General features: G+C 37.0%; 1 protein-coding gene across 16 annotated transcripts in view; it reads left to right on the top strand.

Annotated features, from left to right (window-relative positions):
* PARG (poly(ADP-ribose) glycohydrolase) overlaps positions 1-17,535 on the top strand; it is a 129,717-nt gene that overhangs the window by 68,536 nt on the left and 43,646 nt on the right. For all 16 annotated transcript variants that reach the window (XR_010159733.1, XR_010159730.1, XR_008537386.2 and 13 more), the window contains 2 exon segments: positions 9,908-9,987; positions 14,090-14,150. Coding sequence is in view for 11 of the 16 variants with exons in the window: in XM_063817542.1 (XP_063673612.1) it covers positions 9,908-9,987; positions 14,090-14,150 (141 nt within the window). In the remaining 5 variants the exon portion in view is untranslated.

Below are 17,535 nucleotides of genomic sequence, written 5' to 3'. Positions count from 1 at the left end.
TTGATTAGGATCCAGGAGCTAGTAAGTCACAGAACTGAGATTTTATTTCAGGCCTGTCTTACTCCAGGGCCCATGTTCTTTCTGTCCTCTCAGATGATTCCCCAGTTCTCTGGACTCCACATGCCTCTTCAGTTTGATTATTCACGAGAACTTTTGTTGTGCTTATATTCCTTAATGCTGAAATATGTGAAAGGTAGAGGAAAAGTCCTCCTTTCTACAAAGGTCTTATAAAATGAGAGTCTAAAGTCATGAGCTGTCTTATGAGACTTGAAAAATGTAATTGTTTTGATGAAAAGTGAAAGGTGATTTTGACCCTTTATAGACATGGTTAATTTATCAGTGTAATATTTTTAAAAGAAAAACAAAAGAATGTTCAAACTGCTCGACTAAATTAATACAGTGTGAAGGTATTGATAAAGTTTTAGATTCCAGCCATTTTCCCAGGTGACTACTTTCTCTATCTTCTACACAAACAAAAATATTTTAAAGAATCTTCTTGGCAAATTAATGTTTTTTCTTCCCTCCTACTCACTACTCCCATATCCCCACCTCTGTTTCTTTCTTCACTTGAGAATTATCTTTATAGGACCCATGAATAGAATATATGAGTTTTCTTCCCTGATTTCAGTGTAAGACTTGAGAAAATTGCTGTAATCTGTGCCCCTTTCCCAGCAGGCTGTGTGTAATGCCCTTCACTGCCTCTGGTCACCCAGAGCCTGCCTCTGAGGGTGGGGCAGTATGCAGAGTAGGAGATAAAGTCATAGAGCGGATACACAAACAAAACCCACTTTTGTTTGCCATACTGCTTTTGTCTCCAAAGTAGAATGATCAGTAACACCACTTTTTTTTTTTTTTTTAATTTTAAGACGGAGCTTCACTCTGTTGCCCAGGCTGGAGTGCAGTGGCGCAATCTTGGCCAACTGAAACCTCCACCTCCCGGGTTCAAGCGATTCTCCTTTCTCAGCCTCCTGAGTAGCTGGGCTTACAGGTGCATGCCACCACGCCCGGCTAATTTTTGTATTTTTAGTAGAGACGGGCTTTCACCATGTTGGCCAGGCTGGTGTCGAACTCCTGACCCCAGGTGATCTGCCTGCTTCTATCTCCCAAAGTGCTGGGATTACAGGTGTGAGCCACTGCACCCAGTCTGATTGTACCAGTTTTTCTAGTATCCTTTTTCTGTTCCAGGATCCTACCCAGCATCCCAGTTACATTTAATTACCTAGTCTCCTCCAACATGTTCCTTGTTTTTTCTTTTCTTTCGTGATCTTGACAGTTTTGAAGAGTACTCATCAGTTATTTTGGAGAATATTCTCAGTCTGGGTTTGGCTGATGTTTTTTCAGGATTGGAATGAGGTCATGCATTTTTGGGAGAATACCACAGAAATGATCCTGTGTCCTTCTCAGTGCACCGTATCAGTGGGATCATGATACTTCTTATTACTGGTGATCAGTTGGCGAAGGTAGTGTCTGCTGACTTTTTCCACTGTAAAGTTACCATATTTCCTTTTGTGATTAATAAATATTTTCCAAAAGATAAAACACTATGCAAATGTTGTTTTGCCTCACATTTATCCCTAGTAATTTTGGCATCCATTGGTACATCTTGTCTGCAATGATTATTACCATAGTGTTTGCCTGTTGTGAATTTTCTGCTTCCCTCTTCTACATTTGCTAATTGAAATTCCATTGTAAGGAAGAGCTATCCCTTTTCCCCCGATTTTAAAATATCAGAATGGACTCATGGATATTTATTTTGTTGTGTCAGTTTAAATTAAACAGTATTATTTATTGTACTGCTTTAATTATTCTAGCTTTGGCCATTAGGGCTCGTTTAGGTTGACTCCTATGTTCTTTTGATAAGCCCCATCCTTTTTTTGAGCATTAACTTTCATTCTGGAATCATACATTGTTCCAGGTTCATCTTACATTTTCCATGCCTCAATCCTGGAATGAACCATTTTCTCAAGGATTCCTGGTCTCTTTTATTGTACAACGGTATTTAGAGACCAACATCTAGGTGATAGGTGTGCTCATTGCTGCTAGAGTGTCATTGTTTCTAATGCAACTTACTTTATGTGGGCAGCATTTCTTATAACTCCACATGGCAGCAGAGAAATGAATTCACAATTCTCTCCAATATCAGAGTGTCAGCCCCGAAGACCATATTTTTTAGCCTTTTAAAATTGGAGAATGTTTTACTCTCTTAAGATGAGAAGAATTCTAGAATTCAGCTGGTTAGTTCCTAATGTAAATTTTTAATTAAACTTAAAAACTAGACATTTCAGTGCATTTATTGTGTGTTTAGCAGATGAAAGTATAGCAGATGACTTGAATATAAGCTGCTCTTGGACTGTCATAATTCTTGGGTTATATTTTTATGACCTTCAAACATTAAAATATTGATGATAATTTGTTATTATATATGATTACCCTCTACTATCAACACTAAGGGGCAGCAAAGAATGAAAAATAATGTTATCTAAGAAAATTTCTTTAAAATCCTAGTGTTAGCAAACAGGATAGTTTTTTTTTTATATATAATATGCTCCTTAGTTACATAAATATTAGTTGCAAGGGGCATATTTTTAATCTATTTTTCAAGTTTGTACAGTAGGTAAGTTTGTTTTTAGATACTGGTAGTTAGTCAATGTTTAGTTCAAATGTACAATGAGCAACTGCAATATTCCCCACAGTGTATTAAGTGCCATAAGGTTACAGAGAAAGGAGAAGCCAGTTTCTGAGTTCTTACTGTTAATGTAGTATTGTCTCATTTTCAAACCTCACGTCACAGATGCCCTTCTCTTTTCCACATGGCTTTTATTCCTCCTCCAATACTCAGTTCACGTATCAGTTTTTCTGGTGTCTCAGATTCTGCTAGGATAGCTTTGCTACTCTAGGTTCCTATGCTAGCCTGTGTGTACCTCTGGAGAGGTGCACAGCACCATGACGTTTTATTAAAGAAAGATATAATTTAATAAAGGAAACTTTCCTCAAGGAAATAACTTTTCTTGCTGTTGTTGTTTTGAGACTGGGTCTCATTATGTTGCCCAGGCTGGTCTCAAATTCCTGGGCTCAAGAGATCCTCCCACCTCAGTCTCTAAAGTAACTAGGACTACAGGTACATGTCACCATGCCCAGCGCAACCTTTGAATTAAGTACAAAAGGGTGAATAAGAGTTTTGCCAAGGAGAAGCAGAGGTGGTTGCATTCTAGGCAGGGGGAAGAGTATGTGTAAAGTCACTGTTGCAAGAAGGACCTGACATGTCCAGAGACTGAGAGAAGACAGTGTGGTTGCAGCACAGAGAGTGAGAAGGAGCATGGAGACGGTAGAGGCTACAGAAGTAGCTGGAGGCTGGACCATGCTGTGCCTCACTAGGCCATCTGAAAACAACAGGAAGTCATTGGAGGATTAGATATGTGGGTAGAGGGAGACTAGCACATGTGTTCAGATTTACATTTTCAAAAGTTTATTTTGGCTGTAATGTGGGAATCAAGCAGAGAGGGGCCAGAGTACATGAGTTTACCCAATTGGAGAGGCTACTGCAATGCACCGGGAAAGAGGATGGTAGCTGGGATAGTGTAGGGGAGGGGACAGAGGTGTGGAGACATTTGAAGGGGTAGCCAGAGTGATGGTGATGGACAGGATTGGTAGATGGGCAGAGAGAGGCATCCAAGGTACTCCTTAGGTTTATACAACCAGATGTGTGCCTTTACTGTCCCCTACTTTTCCTACTGTACTACCTAGACTACTTCATAATTGCTTATTTAATCATTTCAGTGGGACAGGGATCTTAACTGTCTTTGTTATTTTCACAAAGTCTCATGCATTGTAGGCCTTCAATAAATGCTTCTTGAATGAATGAAAAGAAATTTTACAGATGAAATATTTGAGAATTAGGTGACTTGTTTTGAGTAATGGAGCTGGTTAGTGGCAGAGTGCTAAGACTATAATTTAGACCCTTTGTTCTCAGTCTCTTGTCTTTTACTTTTCATATTATGTCTTAGTCTTAGGAATTACGAGATGTTTTATTTTTAAGCCACATATAATCAAACATAGCTTTTACTTCTGATTTCGTTAGTAATTGGGGTAGAATTGAGAGAAAACACAGAGCATTGGAATCTGCAATTGCAGTTATATAAAAAACCTGTTTCACAGGCGTGAGCCACTGCGCCCAGCCCATATATTACTTTTACGTGCAGAAGAAAAAATAGTTCAGGGAAGAACAAGTCAGTTGTCAGAAATCAAGCTGAACACAAAGTTAATAAGAGTGGACAATTTTTGTAATTTGATTTTGAGGGTGGAATTTCACAGATTTTTTGAGGCTTTTCCAAAAAAGCTAGTGTGGATAGCTTCTTTCCAATTACTCCTCCATAGACACATTGTCATTGTGTCTACTTCACCCTATTTTACTCATTCAGCATATAGCATTTTATTTCTTATGCAAGAAATAGAATCTACAGAGTTCTGTAGGGAGCAAAGACCCATCGCTGCTGGATGGCTGACAGGCAGAGGTCAAGATGTCTTGGGAAGGCTTGGCTTTGGTGACTTCCAATTTCCTGTAACCAATTACCAGAATTTACATATATATATCTTTTTTGTTTTTTGTTTTTTTTTTTTGGGACAGAGTCTCGCTCTGTCGCCCAGGCTGGAGTGCAGTGGCGCCATCTCGGCTCACTGCAAGCTCCACCTCCCGGGTTCACACCATTCTCCTGCCTCAGCCTCCCTAGTAGCTGGGACTACAGGCACCCACCACCACGCCCGGCTAATTTTTTGTGTTTTTATTAGAGACAGGATTTCACTGTGTTAGCCAGGATGGCCTCAGTCTCCTGAACTCGTGATCCACCAGCCTTGGCCTCCCAAAGTGCTGGGATTACAGGCATCAGCCACCGCACCCGGCCAATTTTATTATATATTTTAATTTTAAAAGACCTTTGTTTTTCAGCCAAACTTCTGAGTGAGGAAGTCTGGGGCTTCTTGGCGATGGCAGGTTTGTCTTTTTCATTGTACATGGTCATTTATCCTGAAGACTGAGCTGGTTAGCGCTGAAAGTCAGCATGTTGGGCTTGATGGGAATCAAGGCTGGGCCATTTTTTTAAATGAAGGGAATATTAATTAGAACAATGCAACTGCTTTATGTAAATGAATGTTGATTTTTTTTGCCTGGGCATTATGTAATGCCTTATTTTAGCACAAGTACCTTAGCTTACTCAGCATTATCTGAAATTCATTTACTCGTCACATTAACCATATGAATTAGAATATTGATTAGGAATTGTTACACTCATTTTTAAAATGAGGTGGAAGTTTAGAGAGGGGAGGTTATTTCACCAAGTTAACACAGTAACGAGTAGACTTGAGATTCAAACGCAGGATGTAGTCTCCTTTGAGAAGCTGTGTCCCTTAACCATTCTGCTACACAGTCTCCCTTTGAATGAACTGAATTAATAATTCTTACCTCATGACTAGTCAAAAATTAGAACTATTTTTAGAAATAATTATTGATCTATTAAATGAATTAAAGCCATTTGTAAGCCAGAGTGACCATGACGGATTTAAGCTTGCAGCAAATAGCATTCTCACCAAATAAGAGTTTAAGTAGTTCCGTTGAAGATTTGAAATCAGGCATATTCTTGTCTTCCTAGGTGATGGATGTTCTTTTGGATACCAGAACATGAAAAATGAATTAAGGCAGGTAACCTAGTGTTAGTCTCCACAATGTTGTAGAGAATCCTAAGCAGCCAGGATGTCTGCACTTGCCTTTCACTGTGAGATGGTGTGTGTTTTAAAGAGCCTAAGCTAGCAAATAATAGGAACAACAACTGTACATCACCATTGATACTGTCTTTTGATGGCTTGCTTTGATTCTGTCTATGGAATTTTCTAGGTAGGGAAGCCTCTCTACTGATAAGGTTCAGGGAGAATAAATGAATTGTTAGCACAACTGGAACTTGATCACTGTCTTCTACTCAAACTCAGTGTTCTTTTATTATATCTCAAAGCCTGTCATGAGCAAAATGCTCTGAGTGCTCCGGAAATGCCAAACAACTGAAAGTCCCCCCACTTTTATGTGGCTTCTGAAAGATCCAGTACGTAATCTGATGAGCCATTTGTTAAGCTGATTATGTAGCATTTTATTGTGTTATTTCCTTTTATGCATAATTTCTACTTATGATTATAGTTTCTAGCAGTGGGGAGTTGTGTGTGTGTGAGTGTATTTAATCTCAAAAGAGAGGTATGACTAGCTAGTTGAATAAGAAAAATGGTAAGAGTATGTGGTGGGAGGCTGACGTCAATAAATTGAATATGTCTTCCCTTTTTTATTTATTGCTGTGTTCTTTAAGCCCTGCTTAGTTATGGTAAATACCCCTGACCTTTTTCCCTGCTTGCCTTTCAGGTCCTAAACATTCATATAAAGGCTTCCAATGTGATTAGCATTGATGCTTCTGAGTTTGCATGGAAACTAGATGGTCAGAGATAAATTGTGGGTCTCAGCAGTGGTCAGCCCAGGAGGTTTTTACATCTGCCTCTTCCCTGGATTGAAAATGCTGCTGGGGCCATATGGCAGAGTGCCTCACAGAAGAGCCAGGAATGACTTTCTGGCTGGGTTCCGGATTATCACTTGCTCGTATTTTAAAATGGAGGTTGTAGTGCTTTGGGTTTGATTTACTGTATACTAATGGGATTATTACTTAACTTGAAATGGCATAGTGGGTCATGGTGGGGGTGGGGATGGATATACCTAGAATAAAATTCCAGTAATGTTATCAGTATTCCATTCAGGGAAAGATTTTATTCAACTCTGTTTCTCCTTATAAGTATGCAAAGAAAAACACCAGCTAATAAGTGTCTGACCTTTGACTGATGTCTGTCTTTGAAAATACCAACAGTTTTGTTTAGAACAAAGTAAGATTTCCTGACTGGCTTTTTGTGTTTGATTTCTTTAATAATCTGTAATTATCTTTCAATTAAATGCCCAAATGTCCTCCCTACATGTAGAGGAGTTATTGTGGCCTGGTTTGTGTGCACACTGCTGACTTAAAATATGCCTTCAAATATACATACCCAGGACTTGAAAAATCTAAATTAAAAAAGAAAGGTGTTGGGAAGTTTACAAAAAAAGTGGGGGCGGGGGAATGATGCTTAATGATTATGAGAAGGTCTCACTTTCTCTGAGCCTGTTTGTGTATGTCTTTCTCTCTGTGTGTCTGTCTCTCATGCTCTTTCTCTAACCCCATTTCTATCAGCCTTTCTCTTCTCTCTATCTTCCCTGCCCCATCTTTCTTCTCCCCCTTCACCCGTTTCTTGGGCTCCAGCCTCAGTCCTTTTGTTTTCCTCCTCATTCCCAAAAGCTGTCCCTCAGATTGTATATCACTCCTGGGATGACTTTCATTCATGCTGTTTGCCTGTCTATTTATGTTATTTTTACTTGCTTCCATATCAGGATAATTCATTTTATTTGAGTGGCTGTGCATACAACTTTAAAATTTCACAACAGTCAAGTCTGAGAATTGTCACAAGGATTTTAAACCTGCTTCATCTCCTCTGACTTTATCTCCACTTCTTACCCCCAACACCCACCACGACACTTCCCCCACTTCCCCCTGCTCTATCAGGAAGATGGGAAAGTGTATTTGGTTACACAGTGATTTGAAGTTAGGATTGGAGCAGTGAATAAACAGAGTACATTGAGATTCTGCTTGATTTGTACCTTTAAGATTTGTACCTGCAAAATAAACAGTGGTGTTCATTTGTAGTGGGTGATAATAACAGCCATAAAATCTTCCAGGAAAGTCTGTCTCGCCAGGATAATAAATCTGCAGTCTCACGAGGCTCCTAAAGTTAATAATTTGTCATCATGGTTGTGAAGTATGTGACCTTTTATGTGATTTTATGCAGATGACCGCATATGGAAGCTAGGGACACTTTTCCTATGTTTTAGAGAATTATTTCTTAAGAGCAACAGCCATTTTCTCCTCACTATGCAATAGTTCTATTGAAGAAGAACTTTTATCCTTTAATTGAATTGTATAGTACATCAATTCATCTCTAGGAAAAGGTGGTGGCTACTTTTGTATTCATATTGCTTTCCTCTAGTACATAGTGAGCCTAGAAAGAGATTTTGCAGGAGCCTTAGGTATTCATTTAGTAAATCATATTTATTGATATAGGATGTTTAATTAAACTGCCATGTGGCTTCTTCATTTTGACTTAAATAAACTCTATTCTAGAAGAAGCCATGCTGAAACCTGCACCCTCAAAGAGCCTTTCTTTCAGCTGGCAACTGGATTATAAGAGTATGTGTATTAAATATTTTAGAAAGATAGGTTCTTTAAATAAAAATTATCACACAGGCTGTCTTAAACTATTTTTAAAAAGAGATCTGATTTTAGATTTGGTTAAAATACTAGCATACATTAGTATTCTTTTTAGGAAATAAATATTCATATAAATTGTTTTTCCAGAAATTGACCCTGAATACAGATTTCAGATCATTGAAAACGGAACCATTTGAAATGTGCATTTCCTTTCCTTTTCCTAATTTATTTCAGTCGCTCAATAGGATTTTCTCATGGAATTAACTTTTCCCTCTCAGCATAGTTACATAAGCTTGCTGTTGTAATCATGAAAAATAATTACCCATTTCAGCACTTATTAACATGGACTTTACTTGAAGGGTCTCTGGTTTTAAAGTCAGAGCACATGACTAGAGGCAGATGAAGAGTACCTCATCATTCATAGCCACTGAGTCTCTATAATTTTTAAATGCCTTTGGAAAGCTAGATCTTATGCTCAAAAGCATGCTTTTGTGTTAGAAATCTTTTAGTGAGCTACTTACTCAGGTCATAATGCTTTTAAAGCCCTGCTTTTCTTTCCTCAGAATAAACTGAATTGTATGTTACCAATAACAATGCCACATCATTTCAAAGAAAACGGAATTAAGTAATCCAAGTCCGGGTTGCTGAAAACTAGATGACACAGGGTAGGCACTGTTGTGGTTACCATGCAAAGGATCTCTATTAGTCAGCTTGGGCTGCCATAATAAAATACCATAGAACTGGGTGGCTTAAACAACAGAAATTTATTTTCTCATGGTTCTGGAGGCTAGAAGCTGCAGATCAGGGTGCTGCTGCTTTGGTTCCTGATGAGGGCTTTCTTCCTGGCTTATAGGTTGGCTGGCATCTTGTCCTCACATGGCAGAAGAAGAGTACTGTAGTCTCACCTTGCTTTTTAAAATGACACCAGTTCTATCAGATTAGAGTCCCACCCCTATGACCTCATTTAACTGTTACTACCTGCTCACAGGCCCTATCTCCAAATTTAGCTATATTAGGGATTAAGGATTCAACATATAAATTTTGAGAGGGCACAAACATTCAGTCCATAAAAGAATCTAGTTGTTTAATTAACAAGGATTGTTGAGCCCTGATATCTTGTTATACCTGCCTGTGTCCCTACCCCCATTCCCCTCCACTCTCATTTCCTCACAAACACTCAGATAAGGATTTTTTTTGATACCGTTTTTGTTACTTATCAAACTACGTAGTAACATTATGAATTATAAATGTTGTTAGCCATTGAGAAAGTAGCTGTGCACTGACTGACTGACCCCAGTTGACTGGGAGGGCTGGATGGTGCCTTCTCTGGTGGAAGATAGGTTGGAGAAATGTGGTTGGTAGTAAATGATGTCTGATTTGAGCAGCTTTGAAGAAGTCTGGTTCTAGTTGGTTTCAGTTCTTTCCAGATGCCATTTGAATCTAAACCAATTTTCCAGTTCTTATCATTACAGAATTGTCTTCTGGAAGAATTATTTCTTTTTATTACTTGGTAGCAATATGGATGTAGTTTTGTGAATCATTAAGGCATTTTAACTTATCTTCCATTCTCTTTTATTTTTTATCTCTTTTAGATTGTTTGAGGGACGTTCATCAAGGAAACCGGAGAAACTTAAAACGCTCTTCTGCTACTTTAGAAGAGTCACAGAGAAAAGTAAATTCCTTTCATTCTTACTGTAATTTTTCTTGCTGATGGGAACAGTTCAAGTCAAGTGACATGTGAGGAACATTTTGTGTTTAACGTAAACCTTCCTGTCCCAACCACATTGAAACACTAGTAATGATGTGACAATATAACCTAGATTTTATGCTTATGTTGTGTATAAGCATAAACGTGTGCTAAATGTAGGGGGTGGGGTTTACATACTCTGAAATCGGACCCATATTCTCTGAAATCTGTAATATACATCAAAAGATTTTCATGAATAAAAACCAGAGAAAGTATATTGACCAGGAAATAAATTTTGGATGCTCTTTATTTAAAGAAGTATTCACTAGTTTATTTGCATAAGTCAACTAACGCGTTGCTTTTGTACCCATTCCTCTCTTTTGTGCCCCCCTAAGCCCTTTGTGGAGTTCTTATAAAACTGTTTTGTACTGAGTTTTGTATCTCCATCTTCCTCTGTTGAACCTTAACATTCTTGCTTCCCCAAAACCTGATAGCAGCTAAGACAGTAATAGTAAATGTCCAACAAATACTGGTAATGACCAGCTGATAATAGATTGGTATTGCCACTCTTATCTCAGAAGCTGAATGACCATGGTCAAGTTTCTTGACACCTCTAAGCTTCAGTTTTATCACCTATGAAATAATATAATAATGGCCATTACCTTACAGGGTAGTTATAGATATTAAACAAGAAGATACATGCTTAATAAATGTAAGCTATTATCAATGGGTAGCCTTTCCTACAAGTGGATGTAAACCAGAACACCTCAAAAGTTTCTTTGTGCTAAGTAGGTAAGGTCAACCTGGTCAAGTGAAATGGCTTTTTTTCAGTTCTGGGTCATAGGATTGTCTTAAAATATGTCTTTGAATCATTTTAAGGTCATTTTCCTCATATCCTTCTTTTACTCTTGCATTACAGTGTACTTTGCATCTTCCCCCTTGAATGTATTGCTATTGGACATTGTTAAATTTTTAGAATGAAATCAATTATCAGGATTTTGATATTTAAGGGAAAATTACATGCTTCTCTGATATGGAATTATTTACCTCATAGCTTATTGAATTTCAGTTTTGTGCCGTGTACTGAATGAAATATTAAAATGCAGAATCATTTGGACCTATGAGACACAAAATCAAATTAGAATTCGTAATGACTTGTTAAAAAGATGACTACGTAAGGCCAGGCACGGTGGCTCACGCCTGTAATCCCAGCACTTTGGGAGGCCAAGGTGGGTGGATCACGAGGTCAGGAGTTCCAGACCAGCGTGGCCAAGATGGTGAAACCCCATTTCTACTAAAAAATACAAAAATTAGCCAGGCGCGGTGGCGGGAGAGTGTAATCCCAGCTACTCGGGAGGTTGAGGCACAAGAATCACTTGAACCCAGGAGGTGGAGGTTGCAGTGAGCTGAGATTGTGCCACTGCACTCTAGCCTGGGCGACAGAGCAAGACTCTGTCTAAAAAAATAAATAAATGACTGCTTTTTTTTGGCTATTCTAGGTCTAATTAGAATTATTACTATTGGTTTTTTTTGTTTTGTTTTTACAGTACTTTGAGTTGCCGTTTTAAGTAGAATTATTATAACTAAGTAGTACAGAGTTTACTTTTTTGTCCTGGGAGTCAAATCATGTATGTCTTCTCTAAAAACTAACTTGGCTTTCTAAATTTTAGGATTTCAGATACTTTGAGGAAAAAGCTTAAAGTTTGTTTTTTCAGCTGGAAATGTATATGCCATTATAAATATTGGGAATTTGAAGAAATAAATTATAACTAGACATTTTATTTTCTGACTTTTTCACTGTACATGTTAATTAAGTTCTTTGTAGAAATACAGTACAACATTGCTCTTGGTCTTCAGTGTGTAAAGCTAACGGTTTAAAGAGGAAATACTAAAGAGAATAAAAGAGGTTGCAGTATAATGAGTGGTTGTGTAGAAGTTCTGGAGCCTACTCAATAGACTTCAGAAGCTTATTTAAGGTACCATATTTCATCGAATCTGAGATGTCATAGATTACTTTTTAAAAATGCTATTATATTATATACCTCTAAGAAGGAAAAACACTCAGGACAGGGAGTTTAGTAGGAGACATGACCCACAAGGCTGGTACACCTAAGGATAAATGAGAAATTAACTTGACCTTCCAGGAAAGGGACCATAAAGAAACGTGCAAGTCTCAACCTTGACACTAAATAGAGAAAGGAAAACAACATTCCTCTGAGAATTTGAACCACAAGCCCTAAGCTTTGAGTGTGCAGCCTTACCACCAGTGTGGTCCACAAAGGCCTGCCACAAAGGATTAATTCAGATGGTATCAGGCTGATAGTGTTCCCAGACGACAGCAGAAGCAGATGCACATCTTCTCTGGGAAAATTCACCTCTAGTCTAGACCTATGGTAAGATACCTCCATTATAAAAGATGTATTCCAGTTTCGGAAATGTAACATGTGAAAAAACATGCCTTTTAGAATTGATAAACTAGAATTCCATCAGGACCAACTTTTCAGTGTTGTTAAACATGTGTATTTTATATCTGATGAAGATCTTGAGACTGAAGTATTTTAAAAAGCCTTCTGAATTAAATTACTTTCTATATAGTTTTAGATAAAGTGTCTTATAGATCAGGTTTTTGAAAATTTATGACCTGTATGTAGTATATATTGTGATTTTATGATGGGAAGTATTTGATTAATCAAAGTATCCTATTCTGAGATGAAAGTTGCCTTGTTACGAAAAAACGCTAACAGACGTGCTCTCAAGGCATTTTTGTTAATCTAAGAAACCATGTTCTTCTGCCTTTTCTTGCTTTGCCAGCAGTGTTTATGAATTTCTTTTAGCATCTCTTAGTATATATTAAGGACATTTGATGTTCTTACTTCTCTGCTAAGTTACCGAATGACAAGAGAGATGTTTTCTATTATATTCATGGAATTGCTTCACTAGTGTTTGAGTTGTTTGACCACTTACTTGTGAGTTTTAAATATGTTATCCATTTATCTTAAAGTTAGGTATCTAAAAGACGTAAGACCCATCTTAACAAAAAAATGTGTTTTCTACTGCAACTGCTCCATATGGTTTTTGAGTGGTTCCTGCTTTTGACTGAGAACAAGGAAATGTGGAATTGTGCACAGGAATGAAATGATGGCCAGGCTTTCACTGGGTTATACACTGTCATCACTAATAGTTCCTGACATCTCTCTCTTTCCTTAAGAGCTTTTTTGTATTCAAGAAAACAGAAATGGCATGGCCTTTTTAGTTTGTTCTTTGATTTGAATCAGACAAATTACTTCTGGCCAGCTGATTTATTTGTTTCTTTTGCTACTAGCTTTAAAAAATAAATAAATAAATCTGACTAGAAAAGGATCTCATCCTCTAAAATTATTGACTACATTAATAGTACTTCATTTAGATCCTCCCAAATTTATTGCTCCTTGAAAAATATGTCATCTTTGTTCTGTAAACTCTTAGAACCAGTAATTTCTCCTCTGGCTACGACTGCTACTAACAAGTAGAGTGATTGCCCACTATTTAAGCCTGAGACTTAGCTATACTAACTCCAGAGGATGTGCAAATGATTTCCTTTTTAAATCTGTGGCATTTCACTTTACCATATAGTACATAAATGTGTATTTATTCTCCAGTCTTTGAATGTAGGGTTAAGTCCTTTCTTTGTAAAGGAGTCTACAAATTTGAATTCAATTTTGTCTTTGTTGCATTAGCTGTACCAGTTATACATCCTTTTTTTCAATGCTTTTTTAAAAAAAAAAAAGTGTATTCAGCTTCAAAAACTTTACCAAAAATACCAGCACTCAAATCCTACTGTTGTGCTGTTATTTGTATAGTTTCGTTTAGTGAAGTCTTATTATTTTATAGAAGGAGTTTCTACTGTAAGGATATTATTTTCAATCAATATTCTGTTATTTTCCAATGCTAGGCTTTGTATTTCCTGGTTAGTTTTATAGCCAATGTTAGACCTATTCTTTTACCGACTGTGTGTGTGTGTGTGTGTGTGTGTGTGTGTGTGTGTGTGTATAATCTTTTCAAAATTGAAACTTATTTTGGGTATGTTTTTCTTTTATTGCTTCTGTAGAACCTACTGGGTTGGTGACATTTACAAGACAGAGTCTTGAAGATTTTCCAGAATGGGAAAGGTAACAACAATAATAAAAATAACCCTAGACCCCCTAGAAATAGAAGGACTCTTGCACCATGAGAGGATTCTATTTTATAGCACCTAGAAAGATGGTTTTCCAACCTCTATTTATCCTAGTGCCAGGGAATTTCTTCTCATAAATGATCCATTGATAGCTCTCATGTTTGAAAAGGTTATGCCTTTTAAATCAAAGTCTATAACCCTTTGATTTCTACCATTTTGTCTTGGTTTTGTCTTCTGAAACAAAGTCCTGTTTAAAATTGAGAAGTGTTGTATGTGAAGACACTAATAAAAGGAACACCAATATTTAAATGTTTCTCCTTACCCTTTTTTTTTGGTTAGTGTTTGAACTTTATGGCTTTTCTTTCTGGAGGACAAGATTGAGAAAAGTCTTTTTATCATTTACATTTTAGTAAACAGTAACCATCTAGAGTTCGTCGAGTGGCAAGAATTTTGAAGTTTGGCTGCCCTTGTGTACTACTGGTAGATTTTGTGGAAGTTGCTATTTACTGTTTGTTTCTTATTTATCAGAAAATATTGAGGAGATAGCAGCCAATATGAGCTAATTCAGATTTGTAAAGTCCTTAGTGTCCTGAAATAGTTAACATATTTCTTAATCTAAAGCAAGTCTCCCAATATACTTAAAGAAGGGTCCTGAAATAGTTAACATATTTCTTAATCTAAAGCAAGTCCCCCAGGACACTTAAAGAAGTGTAGATTAACTTTTTAAATATGTTTGAGGACATGATGAAGCATACTAAATACATATTTAACCAATGCCTCCCATTTTCATTTTCTAATAATTTTATGATAGTTTGTAATTGTTTTGTTTGGAATTAGTGATGAATGGAAATCACTTAAAAAAAAAGTTAACTTGAGAAGTCATATCTGCTTAAGTGGCTTTCCTGCGGTGTTTTCATCCATCAAAGATGTTTATTTGTGAAGCGAAAGATAAAGAAATTTACTTCAGAAGACTGAGTGCATGGTTTAGATGATTATTAATAGAGGGAAGTAGATAAAAGGTTAAACGACCTGAAGAGAGAAAAAAAATGAGCCAGAAAAAGATGAGAACATGTACAGCATTTTGGCATCATGGCATGTTAGATCTGAAAGGAACCCCAGCCGCCTACTAAAACTCTTGATCAGCTCTGTAATACCTGCAACAGACAGAAGACTGGATAACTTCAGTGATGGCAGATCCGCTGTTTCATATGTTTGTTCCATTGGTGGCTGCTTGTGTTATCATCTCATGCTTTCATTCACTAAAAATGTTTTCTACATTCATTCTCCACCATTCCTGGTTCTTCCTTCTGGAGCTACATAAATAAATCTGAATTTCTAGTTTTCTTTAACATTTGACCCTCCTTCATGTATCTTAATGGCTTCTTAACCTACTTCCCTCTCTAACAGTGCATACAAGTTCATACTAAACTGATTCGTTTCTTCTATTTCACATGTAATATGGATTCTAAACCCTTTATCTCTGCTCTTAACATACTCCCATTCATTGGGCCCTCTTAAAATATAGTGCCTGGAGTTAAAAGTACCATTCTGCTGTGTCATCTCTATGGTGCAGAGGATTGTTTTTCTTCACTCTTCTATTAATCTCTAATAGGAATGCATATGTTTTGTTCCTGTTACTTTGGTGTAGATTTTATAGATCAATCTGAGGGCTTATTTTTAAGTCATCCAGGATCTCTACTTTGCATCTGATATTCATTTGGCACTAATGTGAAAGAACACTCATTTGTATACCACCATGTGGGAGAGAAGGGACAGGTCGAAATGCAGAGACTGGCAAGGCTGCTGTGTCAATGAGACACGGTAACTTTGCCTCTAAGTGAGACGAAGATTGTCCCCTTAATTTTGATAGGCAGAATTTGACTTATTTTTATTTCATTGATCTCTTTTTTGTTTTAGTTGCTTTATAAGTGAGTTGGAGAATATAATTAAAACCAGTCTCCCAGACTCCACAGAACCAGAAACATGCATTCACTTAAAGAGGGAGAATGAAGAAAAGATAAGGATTGTTGGTGTTCCCAAGCGTAAGGGGCTAAATGGGTCCAGGAACTTAGAGGCTTTCCTGAATTCCATGTTTCTGGCATGTTATAGTTAACCCTTTGATTATCAGCAAATACTTTAGCCAGGCTTAATCACAGAGAGCCAGAATCATCTACGTCTCTGACTCCTGGGGCAGGGGTGTAGAGGATGACCTACTGGGAAGTTAGAAAATGCTTCAAAACAAAACAAAACCAAGAAAAAGTTTCTAGCAATTTCGTGATTTTATTAAGAGCTATACTATAAAGTTTCTAGCTTCAGTCATGGAGAATAGTTGACAACAGATGGAATTCCCATTCTGAAGTCCTCACTGACAGCCCAGAGATTTTTAGATTATGCTTCTTTATCTTTTTAGTAGTATGCTTACAGGGGTCTTCCTCTGAGTAAAATGGCTAGGAAAGTAGGACCAAAAAAAGGAAATTAAAAAAATATATCAAACTTACGATACTGTTTTCTACAGGAGACCGGGAAAGTAATTTTTCTAAAAGCGTAGCATACTGATTCAGAGCTTGAGTGAGTCTACCTAGTTTCACATCTCTGCTGCTTTATTTCACTAGTCTTGGTTAGCTTACTTAGATGTTCTGTGCTTTGTTTCCCCGTCTATAAAAGGTGATACTAATAGGGTTGTTGAGAGGATTAAATGAGTTAATACAAATAAGGCTCTTAGACAGAACCTGTGCAGAATTACCTTCTGAGTTAAAGCTATCAGCCTGTTGGGCTGGAGTTTTGCCAGAAATGTATTTAAACTCATTGAAACCAGGAAGGAATCAAACAATTCTCAGTACTTTTCCAGCTAACCTCCTAGACTATTTTCTAAAAATATAATCATCTCCTCCCTCCCAAAAAAGATTATGGGCACTCTTATGTGAGTTAGAACTTTGGATCTCCTCTGTTTCATTCATTTATATTTTTTATTCAGTAAGTGATCAGGGGAAAAATATCTAATAAGGCAAATAATGTTAACAAATACTTTTAATACAATGGAATTTGTTGTTAATATAACATAAGTCAAGTAAATACCTCAGTGGCCATGGTTGAAAGGGAAAGAAAATAATTATGCCTTCTAAATTATAGGTACTAAGTTTATCTGTTAACCTTATTAATAGAAAAATACCATTGTTCAGAATTTCTGTGGCATGTATTTTCATCAAGACACACACACACACACACACACGGTTATGAAACAGTGAAAATAGAAAATGGAAGCCAGAAGAGAATCATATATGATTTATTGCCAAATTTTTTCTACATTTTTCCTCAGATTGCCAACTCTAGCCATAACAAAATTTCATAGATCTTAATTTTTTTAATATTTTGTAATGTTT

The sequence above is a fragment of the Pan troglodytes genome, chromosome 8 (assembly GCF_028858775.2).
Source record: "Pan troglodytes isolate AG18354 chromosome 8, NHGRI_mPanTro3-v2.0_pri, whole genome shotgun sequence".
NCBI lineage: Eukaryota > Metazoa > Chordata > Mammalia > Primates > Hominidae > Pan > Pan troglodytes.
This window is presented reverse-complemented; position numbering and strand designations above follow the sequence as displayed.